Source organism: Polyodon spathula, chromosome 1 (genome assembly GCF_017654505.1).
Source record: "Polyodon spathula isolate WHYD16114869_AA chromosome 1, ASM1765450v1, whole genome shotgun sequence".
NCBI lineage: Eukaryota > Metazoa > Chordata > Actinopteri > Acipenseriformes > Polyodontidae > Polyodon > Polyodon spathula.
The window spans coordinates 7,588,439-7,612,188 of record NC_054534.1 but is presented as its reverse complement, the minus strand read 5'-3'; the positions used below and the strand labels follow the sequence as shown (position 1 = coordinate 7,612,188).

The following is a 23,750-nucleotide window of genomic DNA, read 5'->3' as shown; positions in this document are numbered from 1 at the left end:
CATCAGTCTGAAACCTGCGTGTCTCACCTGCAGGCCGCTTCCTGTACTCGTTTGTTGCCGTCCAGGATGCGTTTCAGCAGTTCGGTCATTAGCGGCTTCAAGTAGGTGTCTGGGGGCTGACTGACAACCCAGTGTGCATAGCGGCTAAGGGTCCAGCATGTAATGGAGCGGACAAGAGCCTTCTTGTCAGACAGGCACTGAACGAGGTGGGGGATAAGCTCCGGGAGATACAGGATCATACCCTGCATGCAACCTGGGAGAAGAACACAATAGAAATGTAGGTCCGTCATGTTCATTTCAATAATTTGATGCAAAAAAATCATCCCGTCATTATTCGCGTGCAACTAAGCTGCGTGATCGACGGAGTTAGGATTGGACTACTGAGTTGCGTGACAACTATAGAAGCTTCACATAATGCTGCTGTATGTTCATAAAGCAATGGGAATAATTAATAAGTAATGATGCGTCTGACTGGGTAGTGCAGAGATAACAAACAAACAAACCAATAGTAGGCTCTAGTCTGTGGGAAATAGGGCATTCTGCTGATAAGCACCCAAGTTATGGAATGCTCTTCCACAGACAATTAAGGCGCTTTACGCATCTTTTTAAATTGGCATATCAGCCTATCTAGGAGAACTGTTTTTATGTATTTATATAGCATGTGTGTTCTGTTCAATATGTTTTAATATGTATAGTCTGTGCGACTGTTTACGATTATGTGCCAGTGTGTTTTTACTGTAAAGCGGTTTGAGATGTGCCGCATGAATTGCATCCAGTTTCGGGTAAAGATCCTGCAGCAAGTGGAAGCAATAGGACTGAAAGAAGAGTGCCAGAGAAGGCTTTTACTGGCCTTCAGCAATGGCTCCCAGAACCAAGATGCCGGACTCCTTGATCACCCATTCGGGATGGAAGAGCAGCTCCTTCAGCAGAGGAAGGAGGTGAGGCAGGAGCTCGTCCCGGAACACATTAGCAAGGACATCCAGCGCAGCTGCAGAACATTTCCCTACAGTGAGAGAGGGACGAGGTTAGACAGCGTGCAACTTGAACAGCTAGCCTAGTCCATCTGAACCGCAACAAGTCACCTCAATTACATGTACAGCTATGGCCAAAAGTTTTCTATCGCTATATATAGTTAACTCATTCTGCTTCATAAAGTTGAACCTGCTGAAAGATGTTACATTAACATATTGAATTACACACCGCGTTGTAGTTTTTCCATATACTTAATGGAAAACTGACATTGAAAAATGTGACATTTTGAAATCTTTCCCTGCATTACTCAGTGAAAAATAAACAAAATGAATTAATACATAAACACATTGCCGTGAGCTTTACAATATGTATTTTATTTTGTACTCTCATATATAACCATTATATTTCTACCACTATAAAACAGATTTGTTAATCTTCATGTTTGAACAGTTTCAAATCGATGGATTGGGTATGTCCAACAAATAGCTAATATTGCATCTGTTCAAATAGAGTAAAAATAAATCATAAAAAAACAATTATATACTGTATTACTTCAAGTTCGAGCCGCCCTCGTATTGAGGCGGTAGTCATAGATCAGCTTTATAATAGATGCCACCCTTGAATTAACGTCGCTATAAATAAAGAAACATTAAGGTGTTTACACAGTAAATAAACACTTACAGTACAGCATAACATTACAAACAGAAACAAAAACTGAATAAACTTAAATACGGTAAACATTATTTAAATACAATTTAATTCATGGAAATAAAACATACCATAATACTGCTACCCAGCTATTTCAGTCAAACGTTTCAGTTATTTTTTTCCTTTTCTGAAATACGGGTAATCTTTTCAGAAAATAAACAAATCAATAAATAAATAAATAAAAACTTAAATACTGCAAACTAGACCACAAACAAAAAACAACAGAAGGACCGGTCTGCTATAAGCTACCGGTACTGGTATGTGTCCTCATCTATTCAAACACAGCTTCATCTGTATCGTTCTCCTCCAGCTCCTCATTTTCCTCCTCTTCACTTCTATAGCCATTAGGTGTGCTGGTATTGGGAAGGATGAGCTCCCGTGCAGCTTCTGCTATTCCTCCACTCTTTGTACAGTGTATTAGATCCGGGTCAGCAGTCATTATTCCACAAGTTTCAAATGATGTTGCTGTGCAACATTTCCCATGCTTTTTTTTATCCACTCCACCATCTTAAGAAGCGTAGAGCCCGGATTTCCGTGTGCACGTGCAGGTACTTGCAGCCACTCCTCATAGAATTCATGATACTTTGATTTAAAAGGAGCATTCCAAGAAACAAAAAAAGCTTGTACAGCTGCCAGGAATGGAAGCTGTTTTTGTTCTTGCCTCCTGTAGAGTTGCACTACCTCAACCGTTAGATGACCTCGACATGCATCCCATACAAAAAGTCTTGTTCGAAAGTTAAACCCTCCCCAAACCAGTCGAATCCACGGTTTCGTTGCGTCAGGATTCGTCCATCCATTTGGAGAAAATTCAATTGTTACTTCCGAACATCCCTCAGCATTCGTTTCCCTTTAAAAACAACAAACGGTGGAAGCTTGCAGCCATTGCAGCCAACCAAACTGTCACCCTGCTTTTCTCGTGACCTGCTGTTATAATCGGTACTTGCTTAACCCCACGAAACTCAACTGTACACTCAGCTAGCATGTCTGCCCAGACCGCTGTCTCATCCATCCCTCCGATATCAGAGAGCGAGCTGTAAATGTTCTCTCAGAGTCTGGCAAAAATTAACAAACCGTGCTCTCTTCTGAAGCCTTTGCCCAGTTGTGGTTTTAGCACGAATCGTCAAACTTTTTCCACAGCTTGCCTTGAAGCTGGGTGCTGCACACAGGAATTTTGCCTTCAAAGCAATTGCTTTTCGTGTTACCCTTAACTGTCTCCGTCGGTCTCAATATCCAGTTGATAAGCTTCTCTCAGGGCGACCTCCCCTGCGTTCTCTTCTTGAAGTTGAGGTAGTTGCTTCCTCCATTCCCTAATGCGATGCTCATCAACTTCTCTTCCAGCTGGTCTCTTCCCCTTCTGATCTGCCAGCTCAACAGCTTTCAGCTTAAAAGCTAAACTCTATGATTTTTTTTCGCCGCCATAACCAAGCTTCGTGCACAATTTTGACAGAACTTTGTCAGATATTTGTTGCCGGAATAAGCTTTATGAAAACCAGCCAAACAGTCAAAAACTGCTTTTTTTAATTTTACTGCTTTTACTTAATTTTACACATGGTAATATTACCATAAACCACAAAAAAAAGTCAGGATTACAGTATACTAAGCGCAGGTTCAAATGAATGACATATGTCACCTTTCACTGACAACATCAAATCACAGCAAGCACTACAGGCGATGAGAACTGCTTTGTAATACTGTAAATAAATTATGGAAGTGCCACACAATATGTCCTTTTTGTCTTATTTTATTGAGTGGACCATGTATTACAAAAAAATTTACACTGTAAAAATAAAAGTTCAACATAGAAAAAATAAATAAATAAAAACCATGGCAGGCTGGGTTTTCAAAGTCACTCAATTTGGCGAAGTGGACATGGCATCCCTGTACAGCTACCGTACAGCAAAGCTGTATATTGCAGTGTTTGTAAATCATAGTATTACTAATAATAATGACCTCCCCTCGTTTAAGGGCCGCAGTCATTTTAATCAATTTAAAATAAATGCAGCAGTGCCAAATTGAAGTAATACGGTGTACATTTTATATATGCAATGTTTAAAAAATAAATAAATAAAAAATTGCAAACAGGTAATTGCTCCTACTCAAATTCCAGTCGGAAATAGTGTCGTCATCATCAAGTTCATCGTCATCATCGTCATCCTCCTCAATGCCGTCTGCCTCATGCTGCTGTGCCACTGTGCGAGAGCGGTGGAAACGGGGCCGGATGTCTTGCTCGCTGTCCGGAATCGCTTCATCCTCCTCCACGTCTCCCTTAAAAGACAAAGAAAACTAGATTAGCAACCAGTCGGGCCAGAGGAAAATGAACGGTGCACTGGGAACCAAAACTTTACGGCAACGCAAAACGAGCAGGTTTCTCTTACCCTGCAATTATCAAGTATGCATCTCAAACACTTTTAGTGATACAACATACAACATAGCAAGGCATCACCTTCGAATCTCTCAAATAGTTGGTCTACCACCCCCACCTTAACTGTGTGATCTTATGCCAGTCATTCTTTGTGGCTCCCACTCACAATAAAACTGGCTGCACATAACTGATCCTCTACAAACAATTAGTAACATGCATATCCCAGCAAAAGTAGAAATTGGAGTAAATCGGTATATCAATATCGTAAATATATATAGATGTCATTTTTAATTATGACCTTATTAGTGATGCAGAATAATTGTTTAACCCACCTTGAGCAGAATAATGTCAATTTCAGAGTACTTCATACCATTTACAAGAACAGGGATTAACCTGGAACAGATGCAAACAAAAGAAGCTTTAACTAAAGATATAAATACATAGTTCATATAATTACAATTTTATATAATTACGCCGTTTATGAATTTAAATTCCCACAGTATACTGTGCATACATACTATATCCCTGTTACCCAGCACATGCATCCCCACCAAGAGCATCCCCACCAACACAAATGGAACACTGGCCTCTATGCATTCACTGTTCTAATGATGACGCCCTTCACATTACAGCAGAGCAAATTTGAACTTACTTCGAAAGGTGTACACAAAGCACTTCTTTACAGACCGGCTGCTCAGCTAGCGTCAACCAAAACTCACAAGCTTCCAAAGCTACATTCTCATCTTGGTCCTGGGTTCTTTGCAACATGTACTAGAAAAAAAATAAAAGATGGTGTATAATTAGTATAACAAACAACCATGGTAGTACTATAAATGGTATGTTATGTGGCAGTTCTTTAAACTACATTCACCTTTAAGCACAAGGAACAGGAGCATTTCCCCAGTGCAAGAGAATGAATTACAGTACCAAACAGGCAATGGCAGCAGAGGTGCATCATATAGGTGTGGCTACAAAATCCAGTCTAATACAGGGGTATCACAAAACATGGGTCCCATGCTAGCAATGTTATTGTGCCTCGTATTTACTTACATGAGGAGCCAACGCACAATGTTACTCTTTTATAAAACTCAAACACACTAATTCCCTAAACTTTGTAAAAATTAATTTGTAAAAATTAAGGAAATGCTAATCACACATTTAACTAAGCAAATGTGAGCCTTTAGAATATATTAATACAATGATAATGGGTTGTCAGAATCTACATTTTCCAAATACATTTTTTTTAAATCGCATAAAAATTCCACTCCAGCTAAAGAGATACCGATTTCAGTGAGCACAAGTGAGGACCAGACAGAACAGCATGGCGATCTAGTCCAATCACAGCACCAGGGCAAGCTATGACCCGATTCTACCTCATCACTGTTTGAGTAATGCCAGGTAACCTCAGTTAAAGTAAAAGTTACAGTAAAAGCTGTCTTTCTTCTACTAAAGAAAAAAGAATGTATTCTGAACTGTCTCCACAAGGTGGTGCTGCTGAACTAAAAATTAAAAGCCTTACTTACTTCAAATAGACCACTGCCTACATGGGCTTTTACATGGGGGGTGGGGGGTGCGAACACCCAGCTTTACCTCCACAATGTTGTGCATGTGAGGAAGCAGCCGATCCATCCGAACTTCCAGGAGCATGACCAGGGCGCGGCACACATTCTTACGGACCTCAGGCTCTTCATCAGTGGCCAGTGCAAACAGATTCTGAGGACAGGAAGACATGCAGACATAAAGGAACTCCCCACTTAGAAGTGCCCAATTCAATACAAACTGCAGGTTAAACAGCAAAAAAATAAATGTTTTTTTTTTTTTTTTTTTTTTTTTTTTTAAACATGCTGCATAACCCTTACGGTTTCCTAAAAAACAATAAGGAATATGTAGCAAATTCAGGCTTACAAAACAAAACTATGCATTTTATCGTAAACATTTAAAAAAAAAAATGCATCAGCCTCTTCAATAAAAGTAACAAAACATTTTCTAAATTTCTAGGTTACTCCTCCAATTTAACATATTTTACAATTAATGGAAAAAGAACATTGTGTGTGTGTGCAGAAGTGGAAGAAAGATATCTATAAAACAGACAGAAAAGGCCTAAGAAGCCACAAAGAGCTGTACGACACAAACCCACTGAAGACCCCTCTGGAAAAACTCACCTCAATAAAAGAATCAATATGTAACATAAGGGCCTGAGTTCTACTAATGATAAACTGGTTGACACAGGCAACAGCATGGGACCTATAAAGGTTAAAAAAACAAACAAAAAAAAGTAATAAAAATAAATTCTGAATATCTTGCATAGTTAGGTGTCGGCAATCACGTTTCATTGATTTTCATGAATCAAGATGCTGCACCTGGAATGAAGACATCAGTTGGCGAAACACTACAGATTTTGTTCTTTTTTGTCCCCCCACCCCCTAACCAGGCCACTGTCACTTACCTCCCCCCTACCCACCCCTAAATTACAGAAGAAATGAACAAAATAAAAGGCCAAATAAACAAACCAAAAAAAAATAAAAACCTTTGGTCCCGGAATTCACTGTTTCACGAATGTAAATCAGTAAAATTAAATAAAGACTTGAGTTATTCCATGTGTTAATATGAGCTTGATTTCTCTCGTTTGTATATAGGGCCTGTTCACACCACACTCTACTTAATGCAAGTCCTCACATTTACAATTATTCAGGGTACAGATTAAAAGTGGCGCTTCCAAATTATTGCATTAAAAAACTGGAGGAGAGGGAAGGGAGTTAAAAAGAGCAGACCTCAGTACCTTGCTGCACCCAAATCACTGCAGATAAGCTCTTTTGTATATTGAGAAATCAATATCAGTTAATAATTAGATGGAAATTGAAGCTTTCAAATACTTCTGCATAAAACAAATATTAGTTAATCATGCAGTTTACAGATTTCCTTGGCTGTTTAACTCCAGATATAATATTTCTCCTCCCTCTTCAGACTGACACTGCAGCCTTCCAAGCACAAATATAATTAAAGTACATAGATTTATGATTTGCACAGGAACAGTTTCCATATATAATTTTACAGCTACTCTGTAGTGTCTCAACGCTTCAACATTTTGTATCAGTGGTTTTGTTGCAGATCACATTCCCTGATGTGAATGGACATAACTCCAAACCCCTTAATAGAAGCAGGAGAGCCAAGTCCCTCAGAGTAGCATTTGATTTGAAAAGGCTCTTTTGGCTGTGAAAAAAAATTAAGCTCATAGTAATAAACACAGAACATCTCGAACTGCAATGAGTATTTCCAACCCCCATATTACAATAGACACAAACTTTGTTTCCCATAGCAACGCAGTAAATATTACTGTTATTTTCTATTTGGTCAAAAGCAGTGTCAAACAGGTCACAAGCTGACAGAGGAAAACACACACAACATTTTGTTTTTAAATCTGTGGCATTAAAACATATTAAGTCTTCACAAAACAAACAAACAAAAACAAATATGTGCAAGTAGCTTGGACATTTTAAGGACTATGCAAAACAAATTGCAATATTCAGCCAAGGTGTTAAAGACTGTTTCACATAAATGAAAACTCAACTACAAATGCATGGATCATTTATAATCCATTTGTCATACAGTTTCCCCAGTATGTAAAGAGAAGGCTTTTGTATGAAGTGTACAGTATGCAAGTAGATCACGGCTTGCGTATTGCAGGCTATAAAACAAGTCAGCATGCATACCTATCTATCTATACAAACACACACACATATATATGTGTGTATTTTAAAAAATAATTGTTAAAGGAGTTACCTGATTTTTGGACTGCTGTGTTTAAAGAACTGCAAGAACTTTGGTATCATGATATTGAGTGGTCGGTCAAGAATATCACTGTCCAGAATTTCAGCCGAATCTTCACAGATCTTCTGAAGCGCTCCAAATGCTCCCTGCAACAGTCAAATTCAAACCTTGAAACACTGATCATTATTCTTGTAACATGCATCTTCAGTCTTATTACCATCGATTCATTCGCTATTCACAGCACAGGCCACTGACTCAAATATGTGCTGAAATATTTATTTAAAACACTCATTACAGTCCAGTGTATGCAGTCGTATATTTAGTCCATGTGCAGATTGAAGCAAAGCTCTCAGATTTATATGCAACTGAGAGACAGAAAGCTCAGAATACACTACCTCCACATAGTAAAGCTCTCAATAATTCAAAGAACGTCCTAACCAAGTCTCGTCACAAATGGCTAAGCAGTCTCCAGATCAGTATCCAAAGCCGAGCATAAACCATCAACACAAAGGAAACTGTGTTTCCAAATGCCAATCCAGGTCAGGCTAGGCTCCGCAACAAATCGTACAAGGAAACTAAACTGTACAGCTATGGACAAAAGTTTTGTATCACCTAGAAATTTCACAGTAGAAAAATTTACAGGAGTAAAAACCTTGCCCATCCCCTAGTCACTAGGACTCTTATACAAGCATTTGCAATAACTCCTCCACTTTATCCATCACCGGGGACATTCACCCCCTTTAAGGGATAATAAAGAATCAGCTACTTGACTAACTGCTTTGAATTTCACTCTTTTAGAGTACACTGTCCTGCCAAACATTAACGCCCCTGTGGTCATGACTAGTAATTTGCGCCAGCTCCTGCAGACAGAACAGCTTGTACATGCCAGGGTATGAAGTCTGCTAGATTAAATGATGCATCAGGTACCATTTATCTTCATAATCCTCAAAACGTAACACTAAGGTTGTTTTTTTTTACCCAACACCTCAGATGCTTCTTTACAGGGACAGAGATGCCATCTTTTGGAGAAAAAGCCATACAATTCGCTGTCAAACAATGCAAAGTGAAAATGTGTTGTGTATCTCCAGAAAACAAAAGGGTTAGAGCAGTGGTACTCACTTGCGGCTCTTTTAATCAAGTGCAGTCAAAGACCTTACAAACAGGTTTATTTATTTTTTTAAATTTAAAATTAGGCAATTGAGAGCCTGGTTGGAACAAAGGCCAGGACTGAAAGAGCCACAAGGGAGTATCACTGGTTTAGAGGTAATCTTTTTTTTTTTTTCAAAAGCGAACCGTATTTACTGCACATCTATCCTACACCACCAGGTTTTCCAAATTCAATCTATTTATCATTAAACTGCAGTAAAAGAAAAGAAAATCTTGTGTCTCCAGCCAAGTGCAATTTATTTTCAAGAAGCAACACACTTGAAAACATAACCTCCAAATGACCCTTTCTTTTTCTCTTCTATTTCGAGCCTTGCTGGATCAGAAGGTTTAGCTGGTGCTGCTTTTAGCTAGGCATCACAAGGAAGCACAGGCACGTTTCATTTGCGAGCGATCAAGCTTGCCTTTGCAAGAAGGTTTCTCATTGCTCATTCTATTTTTAAGGAGACACTAGGTTCAGCATTTCCTTTTTTAGCTTGATAATGACGACTGCTCGTTAATTGCAGCATCAGTTCAGCTGCTGTCGCAGCACTTTGCTGTTCACAGAATTCAATTACAGCTGGAAGTGGGCTAACCCCCAGACAACAACTCAAACCAGCACCAACAATGAAACACAACATGAGGAACGAATGATGCAATTCAATCCATTTACCAATACAAAAACAAAAAGCCTTACTTCAGCCTACTGCTGTATTCACATCTGAAACAATCTGCTCCAAAGCCATGCCTTTCTGTCCCTCTCTGCCTCCATTCAGCAATCACTCACACACAAAGGGTCAAGTGCTGTCTAACACAAAGGGAACTTACTGCAGAAGCTCTGTCCAATGCACACCATTACTGTTTGAAATAGACTAAATCTTTAATATATCCATTGTTAGAACCTGTTTAAGACCCCTTCAGTAGCTATCAACTGAAGCCTTTTGTTACATTTGCAGTAATATTTGATTACATTTTTTCTTACGCATTTATAATTTTTCCTTAATCACTAGTATAATGCCTTCAAAGTTAGTCAAATGGGAATTTCTACCACCTCCATACAAGTTCTCCCTATGTGGAGCCCAAGTTGTACAGCTCTTCTCTTGCATGCACACACTACCTACCCTGGAACCCTTTTCTCCATCACAGGGGGTTGATGCATCCAGCCACAAATGAAGGAAAAAGAAACACCTATCCAGAGTGTGGTCCAGGTGAGCTGGAAGCACTCCACATAGGGATTTCAAAAAGCAAACTGCAGAGAAATGCTGCTGAATACTGTATATTTAGTATTTGTGTGTCTATACTAGAGCATCAAATCACATTCCATATGCAAAACACACACTAAGAGGCTCTACATGACGCCACAAATCCAAATAGAGAACGACCTCGTTACTGCCTGAGTTACTGAAAGCTCTTAAAAGGAACCTTTAAAAGCTCCTGAAGCAACTGCCTAAAGAGCATGAAGCCACTGTTCAATGCCACAATGAGTCACTGTGCTTAGCTATCACAGTGGAGATATATATGTGTGTGTGTGTGTGTATATATATAGATATATATATATATACACACACATACACACACACACACACATATATATACATAATATATATATATATATATATATATATATATATATATATATATATATACACATACATATATATACATATGTATATATATACCATGTATATGTACATGTGTGTATATACATATATATGTGTGTATACACACACATGTATGTGTACATATATATATATATATATATACACACATATACATATATATATATATATATATATATATACTGTGTTGTGTGTGTGTGTATATATATATATGAGAGAGAAAAGAGAGACACGCTATGCTCTTTATAGACGTATATGCGAGACAGCTCTGTGTGATGTGCTATTTGGCATCCTTTGTTTTGCATTTAATTCACTTGGATAAAGCAAGGCCTACACAACGTATTCTTTACTCCTGGGATACTTTTCTACTTTAACGTGTTACTTATTGTAACATCTTGTTGTAAAATAAAGGCACACACAGGCAACACCCCCCCTGCCCCTATGCTGTCTCTGGGAGCTAAACTGGTAAAGCCTCCAGACAATGCACAAGCAAAGACCCTATGAATGCATGTTTATAAACTGGAAATTATCGTTAATTAAATATATATGAAAATACAACAAAACCACATCCTCAAAAATACAAATAAACTCAAAACCTGAATATTGTTGAACTGACTACGAATACATTGATAAACCAATTGTTCTAAACAATTTCAATTTAAAAAACACCTACCAACAACCCATTCTTTAAACATAACTCATTAATATACAGGTATAGATAATAGTGAGATTAGAGTATTTTTTTTTTTAATCTCTGCCATTGAGAGAATTTACCTCACAGGTACTGTAATCCTCAGAGTCTAAAAGCACACACAGCTTGGGAAGGAGTTCTGGCCAATTCTGTAGCTCTCCCTTTGAGGCAATAGTTGTAATCAAAATACCTAAAAGACAAAACAATGTTTACATACTGTAGAATATACATCGTTTGAATGACTATTTAGCTGCATACTAGTCTTGATGACATAGCTCTTATCACACATATCCACAGAGACAGGGATATAGTGGAGGCAGGCAGACATATCTGTTCAGAGTTTTGCACACCCTGCTTTTCAAATACATACTAGGAAGAGATGTGCAGATCTAGGAAATTGGATAGGCTTTCATTTCAGCAGTCACAATGCAAGACCCTTATTGAAGAGTTTACACTGAGCAGAGAAGAAAAACGCTATAAGGGTGGGCGAGAAATGCGTGACCAAATTGTTTCTAGTCTGTATCACGCCCAACAATCACAATCTGATGCAACTATGATACAAAGTGGAACTATAACATGTGTAAACAAACTGTGTCCTCTTTGGCAATACAAGAAATTAGAAATGTAGAATAGCATGCCTGTAACCTATTTCATACAGATCATTTTTTATTTAATATATAACGTGTATTTAACGTATATTTTCTCGTTACTGCAGGATTCCACATGGCAACTGAACCCAAACAGCATGCATTGTTCCATTCATTACAATGGCCGAGGAGACACTCCTTGCAATTACACATATCCGTGAGATGCCTAGATTCCAAAATGGTTGAGATGACAGAAGAAACCCACCCACTGTGGCTCTTATCAACGGCGATGTGTCCCCAATGTTTTTAAGACACTCGTTTTTTATGAAGTCCGACACCCCATTTGGAAAGTTGTGAAAATGTGTCTTCACATTGTTTTTCAGAATCAGACCGCTAAGGGATCTGGTGGGTTCATCTGCAAAGGAAACAACAACAAAAGGTCAGCCTCAGATCTAAGAAAATCTAGATCAGAAAAAGCATACTTTATCAAAGACAACAGCACTACAAATAACCCAAATAATGGACATTTGGACAAGCCCTATATTCTTTTAACAATTATATCTGGCAAAAACATGTTCTCAATTTAACTTTCAATCTAACTGCAGGTGCTGTCTCCAAGCTTTGGGATATGACATAATCCAGTATCACAGGAATACATATACACAGCATTAGTAATAATGAGTTAAAGTTGAATATAACTACATAGCTAATTTACAACTGAACCCTGAGGCATGGGCTGTAGACAATGTTGTAACTACTGTAGCTTGAAATGCCAATGTTACAAATCCAGGACCCAATTTACAAAGCTTTTAAAACACACATTTTTTCCTTTAAAAGGACACAAAATAATGATCCGTGAACATGACTGTGTTACATTATTGTCAATCCCAAGGCTGTCGATGATCAAACTTCTGTGAAAAAGCATACACCCACCAACACAAACACCCTCTATATCTGATTAATGGCAAGATTTTGAAGTGCCTGTTTCATGGGGTTGTTCCAATCCACAACCTGTATCTCCGTTACTTTTAGAATTTACAAAAAGTGGTACTCTACCAAGAATCAACCATGTCAAAACAAAACTCCTATTCATCACCCTAACCCAGATACACTGCTACTCCGTGTTGGACAGTTTTCACTTCAACACTTCCTTCCTGCTCTAAATAAGAAGCCTTCAGGGAGCCTGAGAAAAGGAGGAAGTCAGTCTGTTCTTATAGAACAGTATGTGTTACGTACTGCATGTGCTTCTCTGTCATTGATACTGTTGAAACAGGAAACAGAGGTACGGGCATTTACAGAGAAGATGAAAATGTAGATTTGCCGAAGTGGCTGGCAGTACAATAGGGTATAGTACAGTACGCAAGAATCAGCAACTGAACAGACAATGTCACTAAAGCCAAGCAGGACAGGTACTAAGACTGAGGTAAGGACCATGTTCCAAACTTATCAAGGTCTTTATGCCAAAATGCAGTTTGCACCATTTTTGTGAAAAGCATATCAAATTATTTTTGTTACCTAATTAGCAGTGAACCACCTTTGAGTCATTACATTAACATTTCGGGATACTTGCATGCTGTAAATACAACACCAAAATAACCATTTTCATGAAAAAAATGGATTATGACCTACACCCACAAACCTACATGTAAAACAGTGTGTGACAAACAGAGGGACAGGTTCCTATAGTATATATCCCTGAATTCTGATACTCTCAACTTGTCATAATCCATTTTTATAAAAAGTAGTACAGTTCTCTACTATAAATGTAAGCATGGCATAGAAAGTATGAACATCTTTACAAGACAAACAAAAACAAGATACTTTTTTGTAAAACAAAAGCTTTTTTGCCAACAGAGCTGCTTCAAGGTGAATCAGAATTCATCCACCCTTTTCAGGTCTTTTAAAACGTTGCTATAGTCGTGTCATGCTGATTGGCAATGTAATTATGCAAGCAAACATTACTCGTCATGCTATTTCTATCATGGGCTACATTTCAGTGTGAAAGCAACGTTCTTCTTAAATATCCTGAAGGACAATATCCCCTATCACTTCATACCAAATACACATTAACGTTACGAGCTGACACCAATACTGCCTCGCTCGAACAACCGCATTATTTCAGCCGACTGACTATTTTTACAAGCTTGTCATAAAGATTGTGCCGATTGTCCTCAATTTGAGAGACTAACTGAAGGTCATGGGCCAACCCATTTACAGCATGACAAAATTATTGAGAAGAATACAAATAGATTTTTAGACTGCAACTGAATTGTTACATTTACTTTACAAAGTTTCAGATGTTGAAATAAATGTTAGTTTGCTTCCCAGTATAATTTACTTGGCTAGTATATTTTGATTGGTATTGCTGTCTTCAGTCACCACATGCATGAATCCACCACTGCCCCAGGACAGAGTTCCATTAGAAGTGCAGCTAAGTGTGTCCAGTAGGCCCTGTCATTCGCCCACTGTAAAATTATATTAGTAACGTCTTCCAACATTTATGAAAGGCATAACAAAACAATAAAAGAAACAAGTTCCCAGCATGCAAGTGTCCTGTTTACACAAAGAGGTGTGGTAAGTATATCTCATTGTGAAACTACTACAGTAATGCATGAAGAATGCTTTGCCCTGTGACTCCATTCACAAAATGTAAAGATATGAAGAAGCAGCCTTTCTTACCTTCAGATTTCAACTTTGTTAAGACAAAGATCAAGTAGTTGTTGAAGTCTGGATAATGATTCAGCTGCTCAAGTTTCTAAAAGTCAGTGGTGTTAAGGAGAACATTGGAAGAACTGAACAGAAAAAAAACAAGTGATGTTTCATAGACTGAATCGGGCAAAAATTCACAGACTCAAGTGGTGCTCATTACTCTCCTGTAAGGTGAGGTGGGTAAATTATATTTATATAACTGACCACTGGGGAGACTACAAATAATCTGCTCTATATAAACAAATAGGTTTGTATCTGTACAGACAGTGTTAAATTAATATTTCTACTCAAAGCTGAAAAAGACCAAGACTCAAAAGGGAATGGTAAATAAATACATGCATTGTTGCATTCTATGCTGGTCTGCAGCTGTGCCTCTAGTCAATAACACATAAGTAAGGCCCTGTGTAATTACACAATTTCACGGGCTGCGCGGAAATCGTGAAATTATGCGATTTTTAAATTCTTAAATATAATTATGAAATAATGTATTTATTTCTTATTTCATGCAAAAAAAAAAAAAAAACTGTACAGCTCTGCTGTGTGCCTGCGTGTATTCCTCATGCACAGTGCTATGCAGTGATTATGTCGTGTGGGAAATTTTAATATACACTGTAAACAAGAAAACGTATGTCTCTAAAAAGGCTAAAAATGTGTCTCCAGCAGATCATTTACACAGCAATGGAGGTAAGCTCTTCTGTACCTCTTGCAATGTTATTGTAGATCACTAACAAGAATCACCTGTTGACTGGCATTTAGATTCAAGTGTTCATCGAAAGTGAAGAAATCCAGAGCAGTATTACTGCTTTACTGCAAAGAAACAAAAAACATTGACTTCCACCTTCCAAAAATCCACTGAAAACTGTGACGCACGGAACACATTACATTTGGACCGGACAGAGGCGTTTGTTTGCGCAAATATCCCTCTCAAAAAACTGGACAACCAAATGCTATGTAAATTCATCAGTCTGAGTGTAGCAAATGGTGGAGTGTCTCCATCAGCCCAGCTGAGTCATGAATACTGACCTAAAGTATCACAAGCAGGAGATTATGGAATTGGTAAAACATTCTGGTTGCTTGTCAGTGATCACTGATGATCAGTATGTTTTACACATTGTATTTGTTTTTCAAGACCTAAATGGTGAACATGCACCTGACATACTAGAACTGAAAGCTGTCCTTGCAGATACACTTTACCTACAGGCTGTTAATTACAACACAGGTTCCACAAGCTATCTGTAAAGTGCTTGAATAACTTTGACGTTGATTTTGATGTCAGTGCATTTATGTCTATATTAGATGTTTAAGAAAACAATAATAATCTGTACACATAATTAATAAAATAGTTCAGTGCACATTCCAAGAAATACAACACTTTACCCATGACACTGTTGTGAATTTTAAAGAAAATGTCTGAGATTTTCACAGGGCAAATTAGATGTTTTGTGTTGCGCAATGAACGACTTATCTATAGCCCTTCGCCACAAGAGTACCGAATGCAATCACACACTCACTTTTGTAAATTTGCAAGTTCCAATAAGAATGAACACGCCAATCATACAGAGTAAAATTCTTGTTTTAAGTATAAGACAATGCGTTCACAATGTACAAAGTTATTAATGATGATCACTAACGACAGAGCCCTATCCATGGGTCTGGATCATTCAGTGCTATGCAATCGGTCTCAAAATGTAGCAATGACTAAAAGTAGCAATGTCAAATTAAACTGAAGTTACTGTCTAACAGTACAGCTTGGATTGAGACCTGATTTTATTTAACGTCACGTAATCAAAGAAACTACAAAATTATACAGCAAAAGTCTACTAAAGCAGGGGGCACTGGAACTATGGGTGCGGCATGGCTTTCATCATATTATACAGGGGGGTTATAGAGTTTAGTTTCAATGGCTTCAATGTCCCCCCACTTTTGCCGAAATGGGGGTGAAATTTTCCAGGGCCACTGACCGGACTTTGGTAAAACCATAACAGTGTACAGTATTTCATGTTAGATTTCAAAATGTCGCATTTCTCAATTTTTCTCCATTAGATTTTATGAATCAAAATGTGTTAATTCTATAGGGTTATGCAACACTTTTGGCCATAGCTGTAGGCCCAGGTGAACAAGTCCGTGAATACATCGTTACATTATACTATAGGCGAATGTAACTGGTTGTCATTGACAGAGTATGCCAACAACGGCTTCAATAAAATAGTCAAACTAAATAGCATTGATAGTGTGTATAGGCAGGAGTGACTCACAGCATACCGACTGCAGAAAATCAGCTATTCTGCCATCACCCAACTTGTGTTTATTCGGGAAATTCTACGCAACGCCGCGGAGAGTATAAACCTTCCACACATTCGAACGAGTACGATAAGCAAATCCACTGAACAAAAATAAAGAAATAAATTGATATATACACACACACACATATTTTATATATTATATATATATATATATATATATATATATATATATATATATATATATATATATATATATATATCAATATCAATATGGAGTGTTTGAAATATTCGGTTCCACTCGAATAAACAATTTATAACCTGTCCAGGTACGCTCGAATCGGCCTTAGGTACAGGCCGAAACTATTTTTTTATTTTTTTTTTAAAGTAACAATCCATCGCACATGTAGCATTGATTTGGCAAGAGGAGGCTAACCCCCTCAAACCATTCAAAACATACGCAGACAAGTTTATATATATATATATATATAACATTAACTATGGTTAAAAAAACCAGCACACCCTGTTCAATTACTATTATTGGTGTCGAGCAACCCGCCGAGGTGAGCAGTGTGGTTATTCTGCATCCCGGTTATATTACAAACCTCAAATAATATACTCTGTACAACACTAGAATAAACCCCACACATATCTTCCGATCGTCCCTGCTCATTATTAAAAAGGATGCTTGTTGGACGGTTCGTTGTGTGGAGGTATCCGGAGACTGGGACTCTTTCAGAAGCTGTAGAATTTGCTGAAGTCCTTGCTCATCTGGTTTCCACTCGTACTCCATCTTGGTTTGCTGCAATGAGATCAAACACAATACAATTCGGGATGAAAAAAACAACAGATGACCTTCAAGTAACACTGAAATCGGTGCTCCTAACTCTAATTCACCCCGCCAGACAGGCAGCCGCACACATAGCAACTATACACACACCTGTGTTTTATTGTTTAGTGAATGTTATGAGCTAAGTTGTACAGGCCTGAAATCGCACCACCACTCAGCTTTGCAATAAGATCCGATCAGACAGTCATGGCGCATTTACAATCCTGCCCTAAAACATGCACACGATTTCCGCTGGGTCCTAGCGCACATCTAATTTCTAAACATGGTCAGGTTATTGCTAAATATAATACTGCTACGTACAGACCCTTGAATTTAGAAACACCAGCCAAGGAAAAAACTTTGATTTCAAAACGTTGAGCACGTTCCTTAATGTAGTTTGATACTACATCAGTCTTAAAAACAAATACGGACTGTTACAAAAATTAATAATATTTTTTACAGATCAGCTATAGAATGGATGCAGACATGTACTTAATTCAAAATCTGTCTGTCAATCATGAAAACGGCTGCAGCAGAACAAGCAAAAACAACAGACCTGTACCCACTCGCAAGACATGCTGTGTCACTGGCAGAAAGCAATGGCTCAGCCTGGGAAGAAATACGCAGGCAGACCCCGCTTAGTATCTTCCACTATGCAGCATGCTGAACTGAAGACAGTATGCTACATCAACAACAAACACAAAGTCAAATAACAATGCACTGACTAGTGTAATGCAAATGTCACCTCTGATACAAACGTTTGTAAGCATACAATACAAGGCATTTGTGGTTGTCCTGCAAATTGGAGGTACGCTATTTCAATGTAGAATGTAATATTGAAATAGGTTTTTTAATGCACATTTCTGTAATTGATAAAAAAAAAAAAACATGTCTTTGCTAGGCATATATTTTTATAATATAGTACTGCTTTTTCAGTTCAAATAGTTAAAAATAACGAACTACTCAATTGTTGTCTGGGAGCAAGAGGCAACATAATCAGACACATGCAATCTGAACCACTTGTAATTAAAATGGTGGATAAAACCAATCATCACAGCTACATTCCTCATTAAAATGCTGTTGTACTGCTACTCTAGTTATGCATAATTCAATTTCACAGAACAGCAAGGGACATTTTACCAAGATCATTCGAAACTTGAAAGAATATCTGTTGTCTACATCTAAGAGAATAAGTAAGCGGCCAGGGCAGTCTCTGTTTTTGTAAATGGAAACATACTGTAACCATGAGAACATGGGTGAAAGTGATGCGCACAAGGTCTTTACACCAAAATGCAATTTGCAATTTGTTTTTTTATCAGAGTTTTGCTGCTACTCATACTTTAAATGCTTAAATGAACCGCAAGAGTTGCTTTTTACTAAGTTACATTACCAGCTTGGTTCTCTTTTCACACCAAAACAATTAAGCAAATTGCATTTTGGTGTAAATACCTTGGTTATCCAGGCACTGTGTGTTTATTTACAATGGAAAATGTTCAAATAACTATCTACTGTTCAAACACTGATCAAGTACTGATCAATTCCTGTGACCAAACCCCATTAAGTTAGGAACTTCACATGCTGTATATGTACTGTATAATTAACGTCTATTAAAAAAAACAGAAAACCAGTGACTAAACAAGACCTGAACTCAAAACATTAAACTATGGTGCCTTTGATGAAAGTTTTTAATGAAAAAGAAACTTAAATTATTCTGAATTAAAATTCCATGACCAATCTCGCGGGTGAGAATTGAAGTGATGAAATGGATTCTTAATTCTTTATTCACTATCAGGATTTTTATTGCCAGGTTTTAATTTAGTTTTGATGCTCCTAATAGCATCAGTTAAATTATGAATTTATGAAAGGGTGCAAACATTATAATGTTCCTAAATATACTTCAATGCATTATACAGACAGATATCTGATAATGGTCCATGTATGGCAGGTAAACAGGTCAATTAAGTATGGCCTCAGGCATGCATAAATGCCCCTCGTCTGAAAGCAACACATCAAAAATGACTTGATTTGATGACACTACATCATATTTTATTGAGTTTTAATTAAAATCTTTGAACAATTTCCCTACAAATTTAAACACATGCTCCATTTGGATAAGGAGTTCCCAGATGCATGCTACTTTTTGTACCAATGGCATCTGGAATAATATCTTTTTCACATTCAAGGCACTCCATTTAGAAGAAGATGGTTATCACTTGGGAACAGGACTATACAGTGGAAAGGAGGAGGGAAGCAGTCCTAACTGGTTACTGTATTAATGTAACATGCTGCGTGGAATCCAAATGCACAGGGGAAAAAAGGTGTAGTTTCCTTTACAAAGACAAGAGACCTCACTGTATTCCAGTTAAACTAAAGTATTTCTATCTAGGGTTACATCTTGCAGGGTCTATTGTTTAGGTGTGCTTTATAATCTTTATTTTTATATAGCGCCTTTCATAGTGGACCACCATCACAAAGTGCTTTACAAGATATGAGACTAGGGTGTGTGAACTATGCATCACTTACAAAAACGTCTCACCCAAAAGACAGAGCACAAAGAGATTAAGTGACTTGTTCAGGGTCCCATAATGAGGCAGTGCCTGAGCAGGGATTTGAACTGGGGAAATGCTGGTTAAAAGCCCAGCTCTTTAACCACTGGACCACACAGCCTCCTAACAATCTGTATCTGTTCAGCTTTTAGTTTTAACCAGAGAATAGCACATGTTCAATTAGAAGTTACCTGACCAGGTATGGATGTTTTTTTGGGGGGATTTGTTTTTAATTTAACCCATCATTATTCAAAGATCAGTATCTTCAAATATATGTTTTAATACACAGGAAGCCCCACAAGTATGATGGTACCCCCACAAGAATAAAAAGAATGTTTATGTCCCTGCTAATATAAACAACATTCATGAGTACTGGTAAACTGCTTTGATGATCAAACTACATTTCATTTATGACAAAATGTTTACAGCATGTCCCAGTTGTTTGCATTAGATGGGCATTTGACTGCTCTATAGTATGTTTCTCCCCTTCTTTTCAATAAAAGTAATCCAATGCTAATTTCTTTAACTTGCTATTAGCAGCACTTGGTGCCATTTTGATCTGCTAACGACATAATGATTTTCTTTCTGAAGGTCAGGGCTTGCTATCTGATAATGGATTCCTGTCCTCCCAGTTCACACGATAAGCTCAATTATTGTCATTTCTTTTTTTTTTTGCACCAAGAGCCTACTATCTGATTAGGTGGATATCTGATATTCACTTACTGTACATAAAACAGTCTGCACGATCCCATCAGCCAAACATGTTCGAGATAAAACCCTGATTTATAACGCAATGCAGGGTTGCCTGTAACTGAATTACAGTAGGTCAAAATCTAGGCTATAAGCCAAAATTATCCCACAAATTAGGCCTTGGCGATGAAGCTTTCCCTTCCCACTGGGGATGCTCTTCCTTTTAACAAGCCTCTGCCTGGCTGAAAGCACTTTCAAGCCATATATTTCTGACAACACAATTAATGTTAATTGGCTTTTAGTCTTCTAATTTGGTTTGTATTTTTCAACTGATGGTAGTATTAAGCAATACCTCCTAAGCAAGTCTTGCTCCAGTCATTACTTTTTAAAATGTTTTTGAATAGAAGAAATGGAATGGTCTGTTAGCAGACCATGTCCTAATATAAATGCCCAATTACAAAAACACAGATCGATCCACATTTTCCATAATGGAAATTTGTACAGGAAAATAAAATATCCATGTACTTTATCTAGTGCCTCTATCAGTCAATTTAAAAAATACAGTTTATCCAATTCCAAAGCTATTCATCTTTTCTCTATAGCTGCCTCTACCAAGTGTTGTATTTGTTCAGAGCTGGCCATGTTATGTGATCACTACTCGTTTACATGCACAAGGAATCAATACTTTTGTAATTGATTCTTGTAACCCTTTAAGGTACAAGGGACATACGGTATGCATTCCACAAATACAAATCATACTAACTTTCTTATTTTTGCAATGAGGCGCACAACACAGGGTTTAAAATTTACTGACAGTTTGGATCTGGTCATTCAAATGGTCAGCTTCCTCGAGATACTTCAGTAACTCTCAAATGAATTTTAAGAATAAATCGTTTGAACCACCATTCAATTCTGTGTGTACCTTAAGGTGTTATGCCAAACTCAATTAGGTTTAGAGGAATCATTGTTTCTTAGCCAACTTGACCCCCCCCCCCCAATCTAAACAAAAACTAACCAACCAGCTCAGAACTGTTATACGTACAGTATAGGATTTTGGAATCGACTCCTCAAAAAGGAATATGTAATTTTGATTCCTAAATTAATTTCTAACAACCTAATCTAGGCCTATATTAAATCATGGTTTCAGGTTCTACCATACCTACCGTGACAATGGTTATGGCAGCCCCATCATGCTGACATTATCGAGACATTATCTAAGGTTGAGTGATACACTGCTGTTACCGAGTCTGCCCCCTGTCGGTGAGATGAGACGAGGTTAAAATCTCTTAAAACCACGTATACAGATGAGTCCCAAGGCGCTGCGCAAGGTCGCCAGTTCTTGCCCACCCTCCGCCCTGTTATACTTGACAAAACCCTGCCTTAGGCACTTTACAGAATTCCCTTTAACTGTTAAGTGAGTACAAAACAGAATCACAATTACACTTTAGCTACTTAACGAAAATCCCTACTTATCGCATACTTTTTTCCTCTTTTAAATAAAATGCCAATGCCTGGACTAAAAAAAGACCTATTAATAGAAACAATTCTAGTAAACCAGTCAGTAATAGAGTTATGTGAGAATGAGCATATGTGTATGAGTTACCGCATACTTGCCAACATTTGGGAACTGTCCGGCGGGACGCTCGTCCCGGGGAGGTGACGATTTTATACGCATCATACACATGGAAGGGGTCATACGCAAAAAACACTCTATCATATAATAATAGACGTATCCCCTCAACTCAACACCACACGACCAGCAAGACAGTAAACAAGCGTTCTTAACTTTGTATACCGGTAAGTCAGTGATCAGCAGATGTGTCAGCCGCACGAAGACTCTACTGCGCAGAACTTTGTTTTTCTATGTGTAACTATCGGGACTTTCTTCCTATGCATCGGGACGCGGGACATTTGCTAGGAAATCGGGACTGTCCCGGCCATATAGGGACTTTTGTGCTGCCAAGCAACAAGATACACTATATTTGTTGCTATCTGCGGAATGAAAACGTGACATACTATATATAAGCCCTACTTCCTAAAAGAAAAAAAAAACAACAACAAAAAAACAAAACAAAACAAAAAAAAAAACAGGATGCTTAACGTTCAGCTACAACACAGAATTAATTACTTAACTGTATTATTTTTTGATACACGCAACAACTGGAAATGTAAACAGTTACCCTTACCCAAACCATCACACAGAATGTGACCCCAAGTGAAAACGTCCGCAAGAAGTTAATTTGGTTTATACTGAGATGCTGTGTCTTTTCCCCTTGGTAGAAATGGCTGAAAAGAAAATCCGCGGAGCTCTCTTATCTAGCGCTGGATCTGGTTGGACAGAATCTTGACAAATTGTGAGGAGACAGCGTTACCAGGGCAACCACATTGACATCATACAGCGGTTTCCCATCGTCATTGCAGCTTCGTGCTTTGACCAATTTATTATTATTATTATTATTATTATTATTATTTTATTATTATTATTATTATTATTATTATTACTTTAGTGTTTGCATGAATTAAGTGTTTTCTGTAAAATGTCTAAGCACTTTCACAAGACGAAAGTCTTATCAGTTCCTTCAACCACCCGTCAACGGATCAATCAGATAGCAGAGAGTAAAAAAAATATTAATTCTCGGCATAGTTCATGTCAAGAACAATCCACAGCAATGTGTTTCATTTCAAGCAAAATATTTATTTAAGTGATGATCTTTTTTAGAAAAACAATCAGTATATGTCAAACCGAATGGTCATTCCAAATGTAACTGAGCGCTGATTAACTAGGCTAAAAAAAAAAGAGAAGAGGCGGGTAGCCATTATTCACGCGCAGGAATAAAAATACAATAATACATTTATTTAAAGGGCTTGTAATTAGTTGTAAATTGT

At 37.7% G+C, this 23,750-nt stretch overlaps 1 protein-coding gene across 3 annotated transcripts in view; it reads right to left on the bottom strand.

Annotated features, from left to right (window-relative positions):
* Positions 1–23,124, bottom strand: part of LOC121313347 (transportin-1) — a 37,892-nt gene extending 14,768 nt beyond the window's left edge. The window contains exons 1-13 of one of the 3 annotated variants that reach the window (XM_041245783.1): positions 23,051–23,124; positions 17,488–17,601; positions 14,530–14,605; positions 12,116–12,265; positions 11,347–11,453; positions 7,823–7,956; positions 6,205–6,286; positions 5,633–5,755; positions 4,695–4,813; positions 4,375–4,435; positions 3,777–3,945; positions 851–1,003; positions 28–253 (exon numbers count right to left, since the gene is read on the bottom strand). In XM_041245783.1, coding sequence (XP_041101717.1) covers positions 28–253; positions 851–1,003; positions 3,777–3,945; positions 4,375–4,435; positions 4,695–4,813; positions 5,633–5,755; positions 6,205–6,286; positions 7,823–7,956; positions 11,347–11,453; positions 12,116–12,265; positions 14,530–14,605; positions 17,488–17,601; positions 23,051–23,059 — 1,523 coding nt within the window. In that variant the 5' untranslated portion in view covers positions 23,060–23,124. Of the gene's footprint in view, positions 1–27; positions 254–850; positions 1,004–3,776; positions 3,946–4,374; positions 4,436–4,694; positions 4,814–5,632; positions 5,756–6,204; positions 6,287–7,822; positions 7,957–11,346; positions 11,454–12,115; positions 12,266–14,529; positions 14,606–17,487; positions 17,602–17,739; positions 17,844–23,050 lie in introns of those variants that run through there. The other 2 variants (XM_041245769.1, XM_041245775.1) reach the window with 2 other exon arrangements.
* Between the last annotated feature and the right edge of the window lie 626 nt (positions 23,125–23,750).